The sequence below is a fragment of the Coturnix japonica genome, chromosome 23, assembly GCF_054131305.1.
Source record: "Coturnix japonica strain WE chromosome 23, WE-NBRP24, whole genome shotgun sequence".
Lineage (NCBI taxonomy): Eukaryota > Metazoa > Chordata > Aves > Galliformes > Phasianidae > Coturnix > Coturnix japonica.
This window is the reverse complement of record NC_140685.1, coordinates 4066275-4082482: the sequence shown is the minus strand read 5'-3', so window position 1 is coordinate 4082482 and position 16208 is coordinate 4066275. Positions and strand designations below refer to the sequence as shown.

The 16208-nt window shown below is 50.3% G+C and overlaps 1 protein-coding gene across 4 annotated transcripts in view; it reads right to left on the bottom strand.

The window, feature by feature from the left end:
• Window positions 1-16208, bottom strand: part of SEPTIN9 (septin 9) — an 89995-nt gene that overhangs the window by 60963 nt on the left and 12824 nt on the right. The window contains exon 2 of one of the 4 annotated variants that reach the window (XM_085522758.1): window positions 12006-12062. The exons of 1 other annotated variant lie outside the window; for it this stretch is intronic. In XM_085522758.1, coding sequence (XP_085378884.1) covers window positions 12006-12062 — 57 coding nt within the window. Of the gene's footprint in view, window positions 1-2311; window positions 2701-2759; window positions 3851-12005; window positions 12063-16208 lie in introns of those variants that run through there. 2 more of the 4 variants (XM_085522759.1, XM_015880018.3) reach the window with 2 other exon arrangements.

Below are 16208 nucleotides of genomic sequence, written 5' to 3'. Positions count from 1 at the left end.
CCAAACCATGGGAGCAGGATGCTGGAAACTCATTTTTGTCTTTTTAAGCAGTATTAGCTTGTGGAAATGTACGTGAGGGGGGTTAATGAGTTTGAAAGGAAAGATGAGGTTATATGAGATATGTTTCCTATATGTGCAACTCAAAGGTACCACCAGAGCCTACTGCCTTGCTACAGGGACAAGGAAACCTCACTGCCATGGAGCAGCTCCAACATCACCCCCTGCACTCAGTGCCTTCACCCCGAGAGCTCGTTGTCAGCATGGGATGCTGGACCAGGGACACTGCTCCTCTCCAGGAAAGCCTGAGCTGTCTTTGTACAGAGGAGACCCCATGGGACGTGCTGAACTCCAGCAGCTGTGGGAAAACAGCCCTCAAAGAGGAGAAAAGCCCAATTCCCACCCGCCCCGAGGTGCCCTCACCCCATCCGGCAGCAATACAGTCAGCTCAAGAGTCAGCTCTTCCCACCCACAGCAGAATACTAATTAAAAGCATGTTCAGAGCCAAAGCAGTGACGAATGCAGCCCCCAGCACTGCACAAATCTGCTTTCATCTGAGTCATGTTTCGGTTTAATCACTGAGGTCAGAGTGCTGCTGCACTGGGGGCAGTTCCACCCCGGCCATGGGGTGCGAGGAGCACCTTCTGAATGGGGCAAGCTGTAGCCTGTTCCTCTTCTCCCCAGTGACAGTACACATTTTGCACAAAGAACCTCATTAAAGTTATTTCCTATGCCCCCATGAATGGGATTCACATTCTCTGCAGCCCCTCTGCTGCTGCCATGCTGAGGATCTTCCTCCACACGTCTCCCTCAGCCCCTCCAGATCAGGACAGACAGGAACAGCCCTACTTTCCCCATCCCCCTATCCCGTATTTCATGCTGAGCCACACATCAGGAACGGTGCTGAGACAGCTGGCACAGCTCTCCCATCCTGCAGGGCACAGCAGCCATGTGCCCATCCCGTGCCAAGCCCTATGGGCACAGTGCCTTAGTGTAAGGGCTGGTCACGCTCAGCTACGCCTGCCCCTATACCTGCCCACAGCCCTGCTGGTGCCACACCTGCAGCACTTACAAAAAACCTGTTTCCAGCAAGGGACAGAGAAATATGTATATGCTTGGATGTAGGCAATTTGCAAACATCACTCGTGACCTCAAGGATGAGCATAAGCATCACTGCACAGACATGCTCACCTTAGATCTTCCTACCCTCTGCTGCTGCACTCCTGGGAGCAGCGACAGGCAGCCTGGACACGAGGGCTCATACTGTGTGAAGCAGCTGAAGGGTGAGAGAGACCCACCTTCACTGCACCTCTGTAACAAAGGACCCCAGATCACACCACCACCCCAGCAATCAGTCTTTCTGTAAAGCCCCCATAGGGGAACCAGGGCTGCAGGGAGACCACAGCAGGAGGTGTGTGAGGTCAAACTGCAGTGGGACCAAACTCACCCTGCTGCCCCCCAATCCCCACATCCCTGCACACAGCAGCAGAGGGCTTCCCAGCCTGCAGCACTGCCTCTGCCCCAGGAGCAGCTCTCAGGAATGCTTTGAGGTGGTCTCAAACCAGAGGAGAAAGCGTGAACAAGAGAGATGAGGGACAAGGATGCATCACCCACACTATGCAGAAGTGGTGAGGAGCAGTGGGTGCTCCCACAGGCAAGTGCCTTCCCTGAGACCCTCCACATATACCGAGAATTGGGCCCTGCAGCTCTGCCTGGGGGTTGGCCGTGGCAGCAGCTTTCTCTGGCCACAGTTTCACTCCGCCCTGGATGAGCGTTTCCTCTCATCCCTATGGTTTCCCTTTAGCAGTGATGCCCGGCAACTGGTTGGGAACGCCCAGCAGCAGGCTGGTGCCCGCCAGCTGTGCAAGGAGCACGGACACCCACAGTGACATCCCGCTGGGGCTCCCAGCTCCAATCCCTGCCCCTCACCTTCCCTCCATGGTTCCATGCACGGAGCCTCGCAGTGCACCCTGCCCCATCTCCCTGTGCAAGGAGCAAAAGGTTACAGTCGTGGCCACCCTGGACACGCTGCAGAAGCAGTTTGCTGAGACACCGATGCACCCAGGAGCGCATTTTGGAAGCGCTCAGACATGCACCAGGATTTGCACAGGAGTGACTCACTCCTCTTTCAATTCCCTCCATCCATGCCCTCCCCAGCGCCCCAGGCTCCACCAGGTGAGCAGCAGCATCAGCAGCAGCAGGATGCCTGGCAGCAGCTGGGGCCACATCCATCCCAGCCGGGCAGGCGGCAGCACAGGGCAGGCAGAGAGCTCAACCACAGCACACAGCCACACACACGCACTCAGGAGCCAACCTTCAGGGCAGAAATGCGTCTCCATGCCAAGAGCTCGGCGCTTTTCCTCCCTCTTCCCGACTGGCAGCTCGGAGCTAACAGGCTCAGCATTCATCCCCCCGCGCCGCGCGGCACATGGGAACAGAGGAGGGGGGTGGGGGGGAGGTGGAAGAGAGAAACTCAAATGAGATCCAGACTCAGAGAGCAGTTTCTTTTTTCCCCCACTCGCTCCCCCCCTGGTTTCTGCTGGAACCACCTTCTGTCTGGAGGGCTCAGGAGGGAAGGGAAAAAAAGGGGGGGGTGGGTAGGGGGAAAAGGCAAAAAGGAAATGTTGCAAAAAATAAATAAATAATGGAATATGCTGAACGTGCTCCGGAGCGGGGCTGCTGCTCCTCCTAAAGTGCAGAAGCTGCTGGAAAGGTAGGAAGGGCAGAGGCAGAATAGAAGGTATTAAAGATCGATTGCCTACCTGAAATCCGGTCCCTCTCCATTACTACAGGATATATTTAGCATCCGCGTGTCACGGCCGTCCCTTTTTTCGGTGGCGTCCCCTTCTTTCACCCACTCTCCCTCCCTCCTTGCCTTGCCTCCTCCTCCTCCAAAAAAAGCTCTTTGTCTGGTCTAATTTCTTCAATCTGTTGCAATCATGAATGCATCCAAATTACCACATTTCCATGTGCTGATCATATGTTTGTGCTCCAAACTGAAGTAGCTTTGTCTCTTTGAAATGAAAAGAAAGAGGAAGGGAGGAAGAGAAAGGAGGAGGAAGGAGGAAAAAGGGGGTGCATGACCCCAAAATCCTGGAACTCCCCGAAATACTCCACCAGGCACAGGAAGAATGGAAATCCCAAGTCCTCTGTGAAACAGTCTTAAAGCCACAGCTCGTGAGTGTCGGGGGGAGCACTCCGCTCACCGCAGCTCTGTTAATATCCACCAGGAGATGCTTAGGGAACTTGGCTCCTCGCAATAACAGCGCCAACAACTCATCCAGCGTCTCCAACCTCTCCCCGCTTCCCCAGCCTGATTTTGCTGCTATTTCCTCTATCCCCTCCTCCTTCCTTGGCGAGAGCGTTTGCGAAGAGCAAAGCTCCTGCGCGTTCCCTCCACCCTGCCAGGTCTGAAGTTTCGATTCATGCATAAACTATTCGGCTGATGAAGGCTGACTTCACTCCCGGCACAGCACCACGGGCTGCTGCTCTCTGCACATGTTGACCCTCCCCTGCAGCCGCCGGAGAGCTTCACGCCTGCTCCTGGCGAGGATTCCCTGCTCTGCCTTGGCAGTTCCCTCTGCTCAGCCTCGACGGAGGGATGCGATGGGCCGGCCTTGCGGAAACTTCCACTTGGATATCGGCCAGGGCAGGCAGCAGGTCTATGGCTGCAACACAGGGCTGCCTGTGCTCCCTGTCTCCAACCTTTGGGCACACAGTGGGGATGCCCCCCCCAACTAACCCTGGGGGTCACCGCTGTTCCTCTGTGCCCCCCAAATGCAGGGATGCAGCAGATGTCCCCCTAAGTGCAACACAGAGCTGCTGTGGCAGATGGGGAGCACTGAGCAGTGGAGCTGACTGCCCACAGCCACCCCCCGTGCCACCCACCACAAGTGCCTATTGACATCCTGCAGCCTGAGTCACTCAGCCAGATGCAAGGGCACAGCCTCTGTCCCAGAGCCAGCAGAAAAGCCAGCTGCAGCCCTCAGTCCCTTGCTGGGACATTGGAGCTCAAAGTCTGCACCTATTTTGTACTGCTTTCCAGTGGCAATGTGAGAAAACAGCAATCACGCGTGTTTTCCTATGGAGCAGCTGATGGAGCATCGTTGTCAACAGAGGGAGGAACAAAGCACATACTGAATGGCATCTGGGAAGCAGTACAGTCAAGCCAGCAGCAACCCTACAGATAGAAAAAGCTGAAGTGGAGGAACCTCTGGGATGCTCCATGTCTTAGGAAAGTTCTAATCCCCAGCGGTCAGAGCTTGAGTTATTTGCTAGGCAGGAAGGCTTAGATTCCTTCCCAAATTCCTGCTCTTTCCCTATTAATGCTTTGCATGTTCCTCCTACCAGTGCCTAAGGCACTAAAGAGGGGACAATGAGCAAAACTTTCCCATGCAGAGCCCAAAACCACACTTCCTGCCCAAGACTGTGAAGGTGCCCAACACAAAGCAGGAGCCCAAGGGAGCTGCTGACCCAGTACAGCACAAAACCCAGACCTCTGCATTCACCACCATCCACAGCCTTCATGGCTGTGTGCCTTATGCCATAAGCAGGCTGACGCTGCAGAGGAAGGGAAAAACTCAGGAAGAACCAAGAAAGGAAGAAGGTGAATGGAAAGGAAGAAGGGATGGGCAGCACACATGCTTCAGCCAAGGGATTTTAACCCATTGAGAACCATGTGATCAGGAGCGGAGACTGGCACGAGACACCCAGTGAAGTGAATTCTGATGATGATTAATGAACCTCAGCTTTCATCTCATAAAACCTCAGGGTGGATGCTCCCATCCTCAAGCGAATTTTGCAGATTCCCTTTAAAGGTGCAGCCATGCCACTCCGCAGCATAGCACTTGGGACTGGCAGGAACTGCAGGCTCTGGCAGCAGCATATAACCCAGCCCTCCTGCTGAGTGAGCTGGGAAGGCCTAGTGCTGCAAGTCAGTGCAGGGAGCAGAGTCTCAAAGTGCACTGACAGTGGTGCCAGAGAGCTGCAGGGCCTAGAGGGGCAGGGAAACAAGGTGCGATAGGTTCCTCACCACTCAGATTTCATTTAGAGATGAGGAAACACAAGTCTGAGCTCAAACAGTATAACACATCTTGCCCCATCCTGTGCATACTAGGGAGGAGTGTATCTTTAAGAAGAGCCTTGCTCCAGCTCTCCTCTGTGCTGGCTCTCAATCTCTCTGCCTGAAAGCTTCAAACTGCCGGAAATCCCGAGCATATCCTCCCTGGGCTCTCTGCTTGTGCTTTAACACTCATGTGCTGAAGTATTAATAGCAGCTGGCAGTGCAGAGTGAAAGGCGAGGCGAGGCAGGAGGGCTGCTCTCTCCCTCCTGATGCACGTTAACTCTTCCAGGATCCTCAACAGATGCTGACCTGCTTGAATTGCTTGCTGCCATTGGCCCAGCCCCAGAGAGCACCGAATGCTTCATAGAAGCACAGAATGGTTGGAGTTGGAAGGGACCCCTCAAGACCATCTGGTCCCAACCCCTGCAATGAGCAGGGACACCCACAGCTCCATCAGTGCTCACAGCCCATCCCTTGACCTTGGCTGTCAGCAGGGATGGGGCACCACCACCTCTCTGGGCAAACTGTGCTACTTCCTCATTGCCCATGGCATAAAAGCCTCATCCTTACATCCAGTCTAAATCTGCTCTCTTTTAGTTTGCAGTCATTTTCCCTTGTCCTGTCACACAGATCCTGCTAAAGGCTCTGTCCCATTCTCTCTTACAGCCCTCCCTGAGATACTGAAGGCCACTCTCATCTCTCCCCAGAGCCCTTCCTTCTCCAGGCTGCACAGCCCCAGCCCTCAGCCAGTCCATCCCTGGGAACATTTTGGAGCCCTCCTCTGGATGCATTTTAACAGATCCAAGTCTATTCTGTGCTGAGGACTCTACATGTGGACGCAGTGCTCCAGGTGAGGTCTCTCAGCACAGAGCAGAGGTGCAGATCACCTTCCTGACCTGCTGACCAGGTCTCTGTGCTCCATACTTTCATCTCCAAGCTTGTATGGATAGAGGAGGTTGCTGCGACCCAGAGAAGAGCTGTGCTCCTGTCCTGCACATAATGGGATAAATATAGCAAGGAGCAAATTGGTGCTCTCTGCCCAAGGCACAATTAGAGGTTTTGGGAAATGCCAGACACCGCCGGATGTGCGGCTGAGGAGGCTCACGACACGCCTGTGGTGTAGCCAGGGCTGGGGGAATTCGCCTCTGCCCACGTGATGAGGGACACCGCGATGGAGGGGAAGAGGGAAAGTGGAGCAGCCATGAGCTCTGCCAACACGCCCAAGGGCAATTTGCAAATTGACGTTTCAGCAACAAAAAAGATGAGGAAGAAAAACACCACGAGGAGACGCACATATCCGATGGAGAGAAACGTGACCACACACAGCAACGTAAGTAGCCAGCACTGCAGGAGTTTGCACACTCCAACCAGGCCGAGGCACACCAGTCCTCCTTCAGTTCCAGTAATTAAGGCATCACTATACCTTAACTCTCAGCTGCGCTCCCTCCTGCATTCTAACTAATGCACATCTCCACTTGGAGCACGTGGCATCCCCACAGGACCACCCCAGGCAGCTCCATGTGTCTGCATTATGCAAGCACAGGACGTGTGTCTGTGCAGCAAACCAAGCACCTGAGCCCAGAGGCACTTTCACACTTTAACTTCTTGATGCCTTGGGTTTGGCTTTCCTGCAGACACAGCTTCATGGAGCTGCGCTGCTGCAGGAGGGATTCTCCACGTTGACCTGGCTTCACCCTTTGCTGCTTGCTCAGGATGAGGATGGAGAGGACACGTGTCACCAGGCTTGTCACCAGGAGCCTGAGGAAACGAGCAGTGTGTGCGCATGGGGACACTCGCTGGCATGGAGAGCTGCACAGCTGGTGTGCCCTGTGTGGGGCAGGGAACAAAGAGGAACAGAGACCGCCTGAAGAAATGTGTATGACCTCATGTAGGGACACATCCAACACAACCAGGCTGCAGACACAAGTCCTGGGTTAACCCTTCTGCAGACCTACCAAGGTGAAAGGCGCAGTCTGTGTTGAAAATATCACAGCACAGAGAGGTGTGTTCCCCCAGCTCGCAGCAGCAGACTGCACTCACAGCTTGGTCATAGAATCATAAGGTTGGAAAGGACCTAAAGATCATCTAGTCCAACTGTCCTCCTATTACTATTGCTACCACAAGCCACCAAATCCTATCTCATAGCTCCTTACCCAGACAATGCCAATAGGAAACCACAGCAGGATTCAGCAAGGCTGGGATAAGCTGAAGGTCTGGATGAAGCCTAGTGCAGAAGCTCTCAGTTCAACCTGCTCAGGCACCATAGTATCACAGAATAGCTCAGACTGAAAGAGACCTCTAAGACCATGTAGTTCCAACCCCCTGCCATGGGCAGGACTGCCAGCCACTAGATCAAGCACCAGATCAGGTTGCCCAGGGCCCCATCCAACCTGGTCTTGGGCACCTCCAGGGATGGGGAACCATGGCTGTACACAGAGGGCTGTGCTGTGCTCACGCCTGAGCTGCAGGAGGGATATGCCAGTTCTGGCAGTATTTCCCTGGGGAAAAACAACTCAGGAGACCTAATGGTTTTTATAGCACTCTGAATTAGCTTACATAACTGTAATCAAGCACGCCTGGCTAGGGAGCCCCTGGCTTTTGGTAATTCTTTTATTGCCACTATTTTGGTTCACCTTCTAAAGCTGCTCTCTCGAACAATGAGCACAGAGAGATCATCCTCAGGCCAAGGGACTAAACAAAGAGATGGAAATGGCACAACCTATTGCCATATTTACCTTAAACTCATTACAAGCATTTGAGATCCTCACTGCAACATCTGACTTCATCAGGGTTCACAAATTTGGGATGCCCAATTGAATCTTGTGCCCACAGCCCCCCACCAGGACACACAGCTTCCCATTTCAGTGCCCCAGAAGGATTGCCAGTGTCGTGGGCAATGCAAACAGTGCTGCCTACAGCATCTCTGCTGCTCTGCCTCCCTCTGTGAAATGGGAATGTCAATTCATGTCAAAGGGAAATCACCAGGCTTAAGCAGGGGAAGGCAAAATGAGAAGAAATAAGAAGTATCTGTTCAACAGCTCTGATAAGGAGTCACACAGAGACACTGCCCCTGGCTGGCTGATAATGAAGGAAGCATGGCTCTTTTCTGGCACTGCCAAAGCATTTTTCATAAGAAGATGAGTGTGTCATCAGCCACAGAGCCCTTCAGCAAGTGCCTGTTTAATTACACAGCCCTGAAGTGAGAGCTGCGCTGGAGCTTGGCACCACTTAAAGGGTGGACAAGGGGCTCAAGATGACCCAAAATCCAAGCAGCCTGATATGACTATAAGGCCTGGAGGGAGTCCCAACAGAAGTATTTAAACAACATTAAACCAACTGCTTTGATGATGGGTTTCATGACATCAATGAGTGCCCCCTTTATAATGCAACCCAGATAGCTGGCCTTGAGCTTTATGCCTCTCTAAATTATGCTTCCAAAAAGCCCCGAGACAAGCTGCGGTTGATTCCCAGCCAGCTGCTGACACTGCAGGATGAGGCTGCACCGCCTGCCTGGGATGGGAGCACGGCTGCAGCTGCCCTGGCAGCCTGCCCCTGCCCTGCTCCATACAGCCCAGCAGCAAGACAAAGGCTGAAACAGGAAAGCAGAGGCACCTGTCCCCCTCCTCTCCCTTTGGGGTTTTTCACAAACAAAGCACCTGACCTGAAATAGCAGTGGTGCAAGAGCAGCGCAATGGGATGGCATCCTACTCCCTCCTACATCTACCTGCACAGAAGGGATGTGGTGGTTCAGTTAAATCAATAAATATACATTTCTTCTGACCTTCCTATAATTGCATCTACAATGGGGAGTTCTTTCCTCATAGCAAAACCCAAATTGCAGCTTGGAAGAGAATCAAAGTCCAGAGCTCAGCTGGCAGCTGGGAGGAACCTGATGCTGATACCTTCCACTCCAGCTGCTCCAGGGCTGTTCTCTACTACTTTGGAACACAGCTCTGCTCCGGATGGCAAATGTCAGCAAATATTTCTCTCTTTCAAACCCATCACGTACAGCTATAGGAAAATGAAGTGGGAGTAACTTCCCCAACACACAGTTCTTACCCTTGCAGAAATATTACCCTAAGCTACCAAAAATCAGATGACGGCGACATTTTAGAGGCCAACACTACACTCTGACAGAGCCCTTTATAAAGGGCTTCCCAATTCCCTCTCTCTGTCTGTTTCCAATTGCACATTGAACAGAGCCTCCGAACCACTCACAAAACTCAGCCTCATCAGCAGACTCTCATGTCTCAATTGCGGGGTGACAGTGCCAAACCCCATCACTTTCCCAGCCCAGTTCTGGCTGAAGGCTGCACCCCAGGACAGCACTGCTCCCCATAGGGAGCTGGAGCCCTACAGCCAGACCACCCCAAGGAAACTATAGTTCCCTGTAGTCCCATGGGGACACTGGTTCCTTCAAGAAGCCTGTTTCCTATTCTAAAATAGGCTCTCTCAGACACTCTGATAGCCACCAGCTCTCCACTGACCACCAAGAAGCCCAGATGTGTCCCCACCACAGTGGCTTACCCAGGACTACACAGAAGTCCTTCACGAAACAAAATCTGAAGCTCTAAACTCTCAGACTTGCTGCTCCCTGAGCTGGATGCCAAGCCACACAACTGCCTTCAAAATAACAAGAAAAACCAAGAAGAGTCATGGAATATGGTTCCCAAAAAGAAGCCAATGCCAGATTTGGGGTCCCAATGTCACTGTGTGACCCAGGGATATGCATGGTCTGTGGATGACAGTGCAGCTATCTGAATCCCAAGAGCCAGTGGCTATGGAAATGCATGTCATCCCTTTCTTTGTTTAGGGTGGCAAAGAGCCCAAAACAACCCCCTTCTGTGATGCTTCATTTACAGCCACTGCTCAGTCATCCCAGTCCCAATTTATCTTGCATAGGAATAAAAGCTTCTGGGTACAGGGCCAGATGTGCAGAGGGGAAAATCTGGATCCGAAACAAGGGGAAATTGAGTTGCAGTTATACAGAGTCATAAATATTTACTGCAATGTAAAATGGAGCACAGAGTTGCTCATTTGATTTTAACTTAAAATAAAATAAATTAAAAGATCTCTCACCAAAAAAAGAGGAAAAGTATATAATTAGAGCCTAAAGAAAACAAGATTGAATAAGTTGTGCTGTGTCTTCCAATTTAGATTCTCCACACTTGAGTTACCCTTGGAGCTGTACCAATTCCCCTTTCTGTCCTTGGACATATGGATAGGAAAATATGCGACGCGAGGGCTACAAATGCAGTTTTGTTGTTGCACACGCAGAAGATAAACATGCAGTTCAGTTCAAACTCACAGCTCTGCACCAGTGGCCATGTTTTGAGGTAGTTTTTGTCACTGCTCTGCAGCTCAGCTCCCTGCTCCTGCTGCCATCAGCACCCAGACCAATACTGACTCCACGTGATTTATTACACAATGCATATTTCCAGCTATCCAATGTCAGTTTGTGGCCATAATACTAGTCAGACCGCAATTACATCCACTGATACATCAATCTCAGTGCTCTGCAACTGTGAGGCTCCAGAGCTGCAAGGACCACATCACAGTGTGCCATGCTCCCTGTCCCCAGGTCTGTACCATACCTGCAATACCTCTGGGCCTGTCCCTACTTCAGATGAAGGCCAGCCAGACAGTGTCATAGCTTCCAAAGCCCTTAAGTGCACCCTAAACCAGATGCTTGTGACTAATCCCCATCCCACATGTGCTCATGCCCCGATACAGCAGAATGTTGAGGTCAGTGCTCCAGGAAAGCTTCTGAGGGTGGCTTTCTCCTCCCCCCAGCACAAAGGGAAAAGCTGACAACAACTGTTTGGATAAATCCATCTGGGAGCTGAGACAGGATATGAGGGCTGAGAAGATGAATTGAAATAGCAAACAGAACCCACAGGGAGCAACTGCTAGTGACAGAGACTGAGGGAATGGGAGCGGATGGAAGCCCCAACCTCAACATGGGCAGTGCTGGGCATGGAGCAGGCAAGCAGGGTTTTCTTCAAGCAGAGGTGAGCAGCAGCACCCCAGGGAAAATGATGGGGTGATGCCAGAGGGGAGGCTATACCTCAGGTTGGATATTGGGAACAGTTTCTTCCTGAAAAGAGTGGTGAAGCATCAGCACACACTGCCCAGAGGTGTGGTGGAATCACCATCACTGGAGGTGTCCAAGAACCACAGAGAAGTGGCACTGAGGGATGTGGTCAGTGGGCATGATGGGGTGGGCTGATGGCTGCAGTTGGTGAGCTGAAAGGTCTTTCCCAACTTTAGTGATTCTATGCACTCTGTGCAGCCCAACAGGCACACAAACTGCAGAGCTGATGGACTCAGGTGCTCCCAATCACAGCAGCTGCTCTGCTGCATTCCCAGAGGCTGCAAACACCTTCCAGAAGGAACCCCTCCCACCTGCTTCCTTCTGAATCAGAAACAGCTTCAGAAACATTACGCTGCAATTAGGAGCGTAAATTTAGTCATAAGCACATATAATCCATAAATCTCCTCATCCAATAAAAAATAATAGCTAAAGAGAGTAAGAATGAGACGCTAATTACTAAAGCTATATTTCAACCTCGGGCCATTCCTGCTTTCTGTTACCTGCTGTCAGACCCCTGGAACTGAGATGGGCTTTTCTAATTATTCTCTCTGGATCCATTATTCAGTAAGTAATTAATCTTTTATTTTACACTGCTCTCTCTTTTTCATGGTTATTTTATATATACTGTACTCTTTTATATAAATGCTGCTCTGCCTCTACAGCATGGAGAACACAGCATTTATCAGCAGCCTTCACTGAATAGGAGGCAGGAGCTGCATTTTCCAGGGGTTACTCCTTCCATTCTCCCAACCGGTTTGTTGTTAAGTGGTTGGTTGATTGCATTTGTTGTTGGTTGGTTTTGTTTTTTATTGGATGAGGAAGTTTCAATAAGAAAGAGCCATGCAACTCACTGGGGCTGGTCTGGTCACTGAGCCTGCGCAGTCTCCCACTGGAGGTCCGGGTGATCCCTAAAGCAAGAAGAAGGTTTGCATGAGCCAAGGGACGCATGTGAACACAACATGTGCATCAGTTTCTCTTTCTTAAGCACAACAGAAGTGGGAAGGAAAGAAATACATGCACTGAGCCCTCAATGTGGGATGCTGTGTTCTGGAATGACCCCAAAAACTGTAATTTACCCATACAGACATTTCCCTCTGGGGGTTCTGCAGGAGGAGAAGGAGCTCCAGGCTCCTTCCATCATCTCAGCACAGCGATGTGAGCTGGTGGCCTCCAGAATGCAGTAGCCATGTGGACTCCTAGCTCAGCCCTAATTCTGCCAAGTCAAACCAATGTTTTTAATAGGAATTTCCACTTTGCAAATGGCTAAAAGTCTCCCTGTGATGGTGTCATTTAATTGCAAGTGATAGACTTTAAAACAAGTATCTTCTCACCAACATGTTGGACAAGAAGGATTAAAATAGCATCAAAATAAGCTGCGACATACCCCCCTGTTGCAGTATGTAACATCGCCTCAATCACATACACCTTGCCAGCTGCAGGAGTTTGCGTCATACACAAAAGAGGGAAAGAAAGTATAAAAGTATAAAAGGCAGGAAAACATCCATAGCAGTGGGCCTGGGATGGAGGGAAGGAAGGGAAAAGCACTGCCTGGCAACTCAACATGGAAAAAATGCCTCACGCTCAGAAACTTCTGCTTGTGTGTATGCATATGTGTGTGTATTTTCTCCCTGCCTTCCCTCTTTTAACATAAAAAGCCTCTGTGTCTATGAAGCCACACAGCTGAACCGCAGGACTGCTCCTGGGGAGCTACGGTGGCACGGGGCAGCCCTGGGTGCTGTGCTGCTCTGCACATCACTCAGCCCACACTGCCCATTACTGACACAAGGACAAGGGCTCATGATCTATAATCAGCATTAAAGCTTTTAACCAGTGTCGTATTTTTTCTTAATCACTCCACCCTCAAATGCCCATTTCTGCTCTGGCAAAGAATGAAAAGGCACAATTCCTGTGCACAGAGAGGCAGCATCTCTGCCCCATACGTGCACACGCAAGATGCTGCACTGAAATCTGCCTTTAGAAACTGCTCAGAACCCAGAGAAAACCATCCCTGACTGGTGACACACTGAGGAAGGCAGATACACAACCATGCTGAGCTGGTTAAATACATCCTTTCATGTTCAAAGGTTTTATCCAGTCTGCGGCAAAGCAGGATGGAAGCGGAGCAAGGAGCTTACAAGCTTGGACAGGATCGCACATAGGAAATGGGTTTCATTCCCTTCAGCAGTGGAAAAACACACACATGGTTTGGACCGTCCGTGAGGCACCACTGCAGCACCCATGCATGGCTGAGCAGAACCTCTGGGCAAACACTGCTGGTAGGCTTGTCAATGCCCTGTCAGTACTATCTGCAGTCTTTTTAAATACATAAGCAAAAAGGTGAGCAAGATGAACTGATCTGTATTGGAGATGGGATTAGAAGGAAGTTTTTCCGACAGCTGTTGCTCCAACCTTTGCGTCACACAGTATTAATAATAGATAATAACACATAATAATCTCCTTCCAATGGAAGGGGAGCAAAGCAGCAATTCATTCAGCCTGTCCAACACCTCAACAACAGATCTGGAAGGAGGAAGCAACACCATGCAGCCCCAGACCACGATGCCTCATGGCCCCTCCACCAAGAGAGCATCCAGACAGCCCTGGAAAGCCAATAATAAGCAACATGGAATGCTGGCAGGCTAGCAAGACAGAAGTTCTGTCAAAAAACGAGAAAGCAATTGCTAAAAATATGCTGCTCTGAACAGGCTGCCAGGAAGCCAGTGATGTGGGCAGGACTGGAGCATCAGCACACCAACAGCATTCCAGGGTTATCTCTATTTATAGTGTGGGAGCAGCAGGCTGAGCCCCACTTTGGGGCCATGGGGCTATGAGATGAAAATGCTTTCCACCCCAGACACAGTGTCTATGAACCTCGCCTCTTAACGCAGTTCAAGTGCCCTCAGGCCATCCTATACATTTAATGTAGTGCACTGGACTAAGAAACATAATGAAATGTGCTGTATTTGGTTGAAATTTGGAATGCTTTCAGTGGAATGACTTCAAACTGAAAGAGTCCAACAGTTAAAACAGATCCATCCAAGAACTGTTCATTCAGCCCAGCAGATGTGTGACAGCAGCACAGCACCATAACTTTCTCAGAGTTCAGCCTCACCTTGGCTTAGAGGCTGAAGAAGTAGGTTTTCACATTGATCATCAAGGACTAATCTCCCCCAGACCTGCAGGCTGGGACCATCAGGCACATCTGGTGCACAGCAGCAATGTAGGCACACTGGGTTGAATAGTGCTGATGTTGGACATCACAGCCCTGTGTTGCACATCACAGCTCAATGCAAAACACTGTGGTCTAGTGCTGGACATCACAGTCCAATGCTGGACCTTACAGCCCAACATTGGACATCACAGCCCAACGTCTGCATTGCAGTCAGTGCACACAGCCTGGAGTTACTGGAGCAGCAGGTGACAGAGAGGAGCTGGGAACCACGAGGGAAGGGCATCTGTTAGCAGATACCAAATGTCTCTGTTGCTTCAAGCCCAGCTCCAGTGAACCACACAATTACAGCCTCAGTTCCATTAACTTGAAATCCACTTGCAACATTAATCTCAAAAGAAGTGTGTAAAAAAAGAAAAGAAAGAAATTCATGCTTATGTCCAAAACTAATCAGAAACACACAGCAAAGAATAAAAGACACTTTGCTAGTTCCTGTGTAATGGAGTTTCTTTCCAAAGAAGTGGAGCACAGCTAGACAAAGGTTTCATCCCCTGTGTATGGACTCGTTCTGAATCAAATGTTTTCAGCAGCAATTTGAACTCCTCAGGTTTGGAGCGCAGCTGCACCCAGGGGTGAAGGTTACCCACAGGAAGGGGATCAGACCCTTCTCAGCACAGCTATAAGTACCTGGGTGCACCAAGGCTGAGCATTGCTAAATGGCCCATTCGGACAGAGCTGGGCTAGGTTAGCCAGCAGTGCTAATTGGTACAGCATCATTAACACAAGCAGGGTGGTGAGTTCACAGACAGAATCTTGCCCAAGGATTACAGATAATCCTCAAGGAAACCACAGGAAAATTGACATTAGCAAGATGCGGCTATTCCTACCATGTTATACCCCCAGCAGAAGCCAAATACATTCTAACACTAAAAAATGCTCCAAAATCTTTCTCTAACAATAAGAGGCAGCAGCAATTAAGCCACAGTTTTTCCCAAGTCAGAATGATTTCCCAAAGCCCAGAGCTCAACAAGGGTCAGGGGGGAAGGTCCTGCACGCAATGGATGGTAGCACATCAGCCTTTGATCAAACTCAGGCATGGATTCAAGTTTTTAGCTCTAACCATAGTAGTTCCCAGGCTTTCAATTAACACATCCATAAAGATCAAGGCTGGAAAAGAAGAGCTTAAAATCACCTTGACTGACCCACAAAACCCACAGCATATCTTTCCATCTTGAATCCTGCCCAGCTGACCTTGCTTCAACCAAGAGTTGGCTTTTCAGAGATATTCAGCCTGTATGTCAAGACTGAAACTCTGGAACAAGCCAAGCTGCTTTGTGATTAAAATCCTTCCAACAGCACAGGGTCTACGGGTCTCTGTTCTGAGGTGAGCAGTCTCATCTCTGAGCACTCAGTTGATAGAAATATCATTTCACCGCTGTGTGTGATGGCCTGTTCTTTGTTACCCACAAATTCCTAAACAGCTGATAGTCATTGAGAGATACGCTGGACAACCATGAAAGCACAGAAAAATTAGCACAAGCAGTTTTTTTTTTTCTTATGAAAAAAGCATGTTAGTCATCATCTGTGGTCCTTCTGGCTGGAGTATTCCAGTAATCCAACAGGGCAGCGGAAAGGACGCCACGTCACCACACTGACATATCAGATGATTTGCACAAATGCATATTTATAATGCAAGAACCAGCACATTGGAAGGGACAGGCAAGAATGGGTCTGTTATGAGTGCTGTCCATTTCGCTTGTTTATGCAGTTCTTTTCTGTAGAAGAAGGAAGGAACAGAAAAGCATTCTTGAGAAGCCACGCTGACTGGGAAGGAACCTTGGATCCACTGACAAGTCTAAAATCACTTCCAGTTCACTGTTGAGGT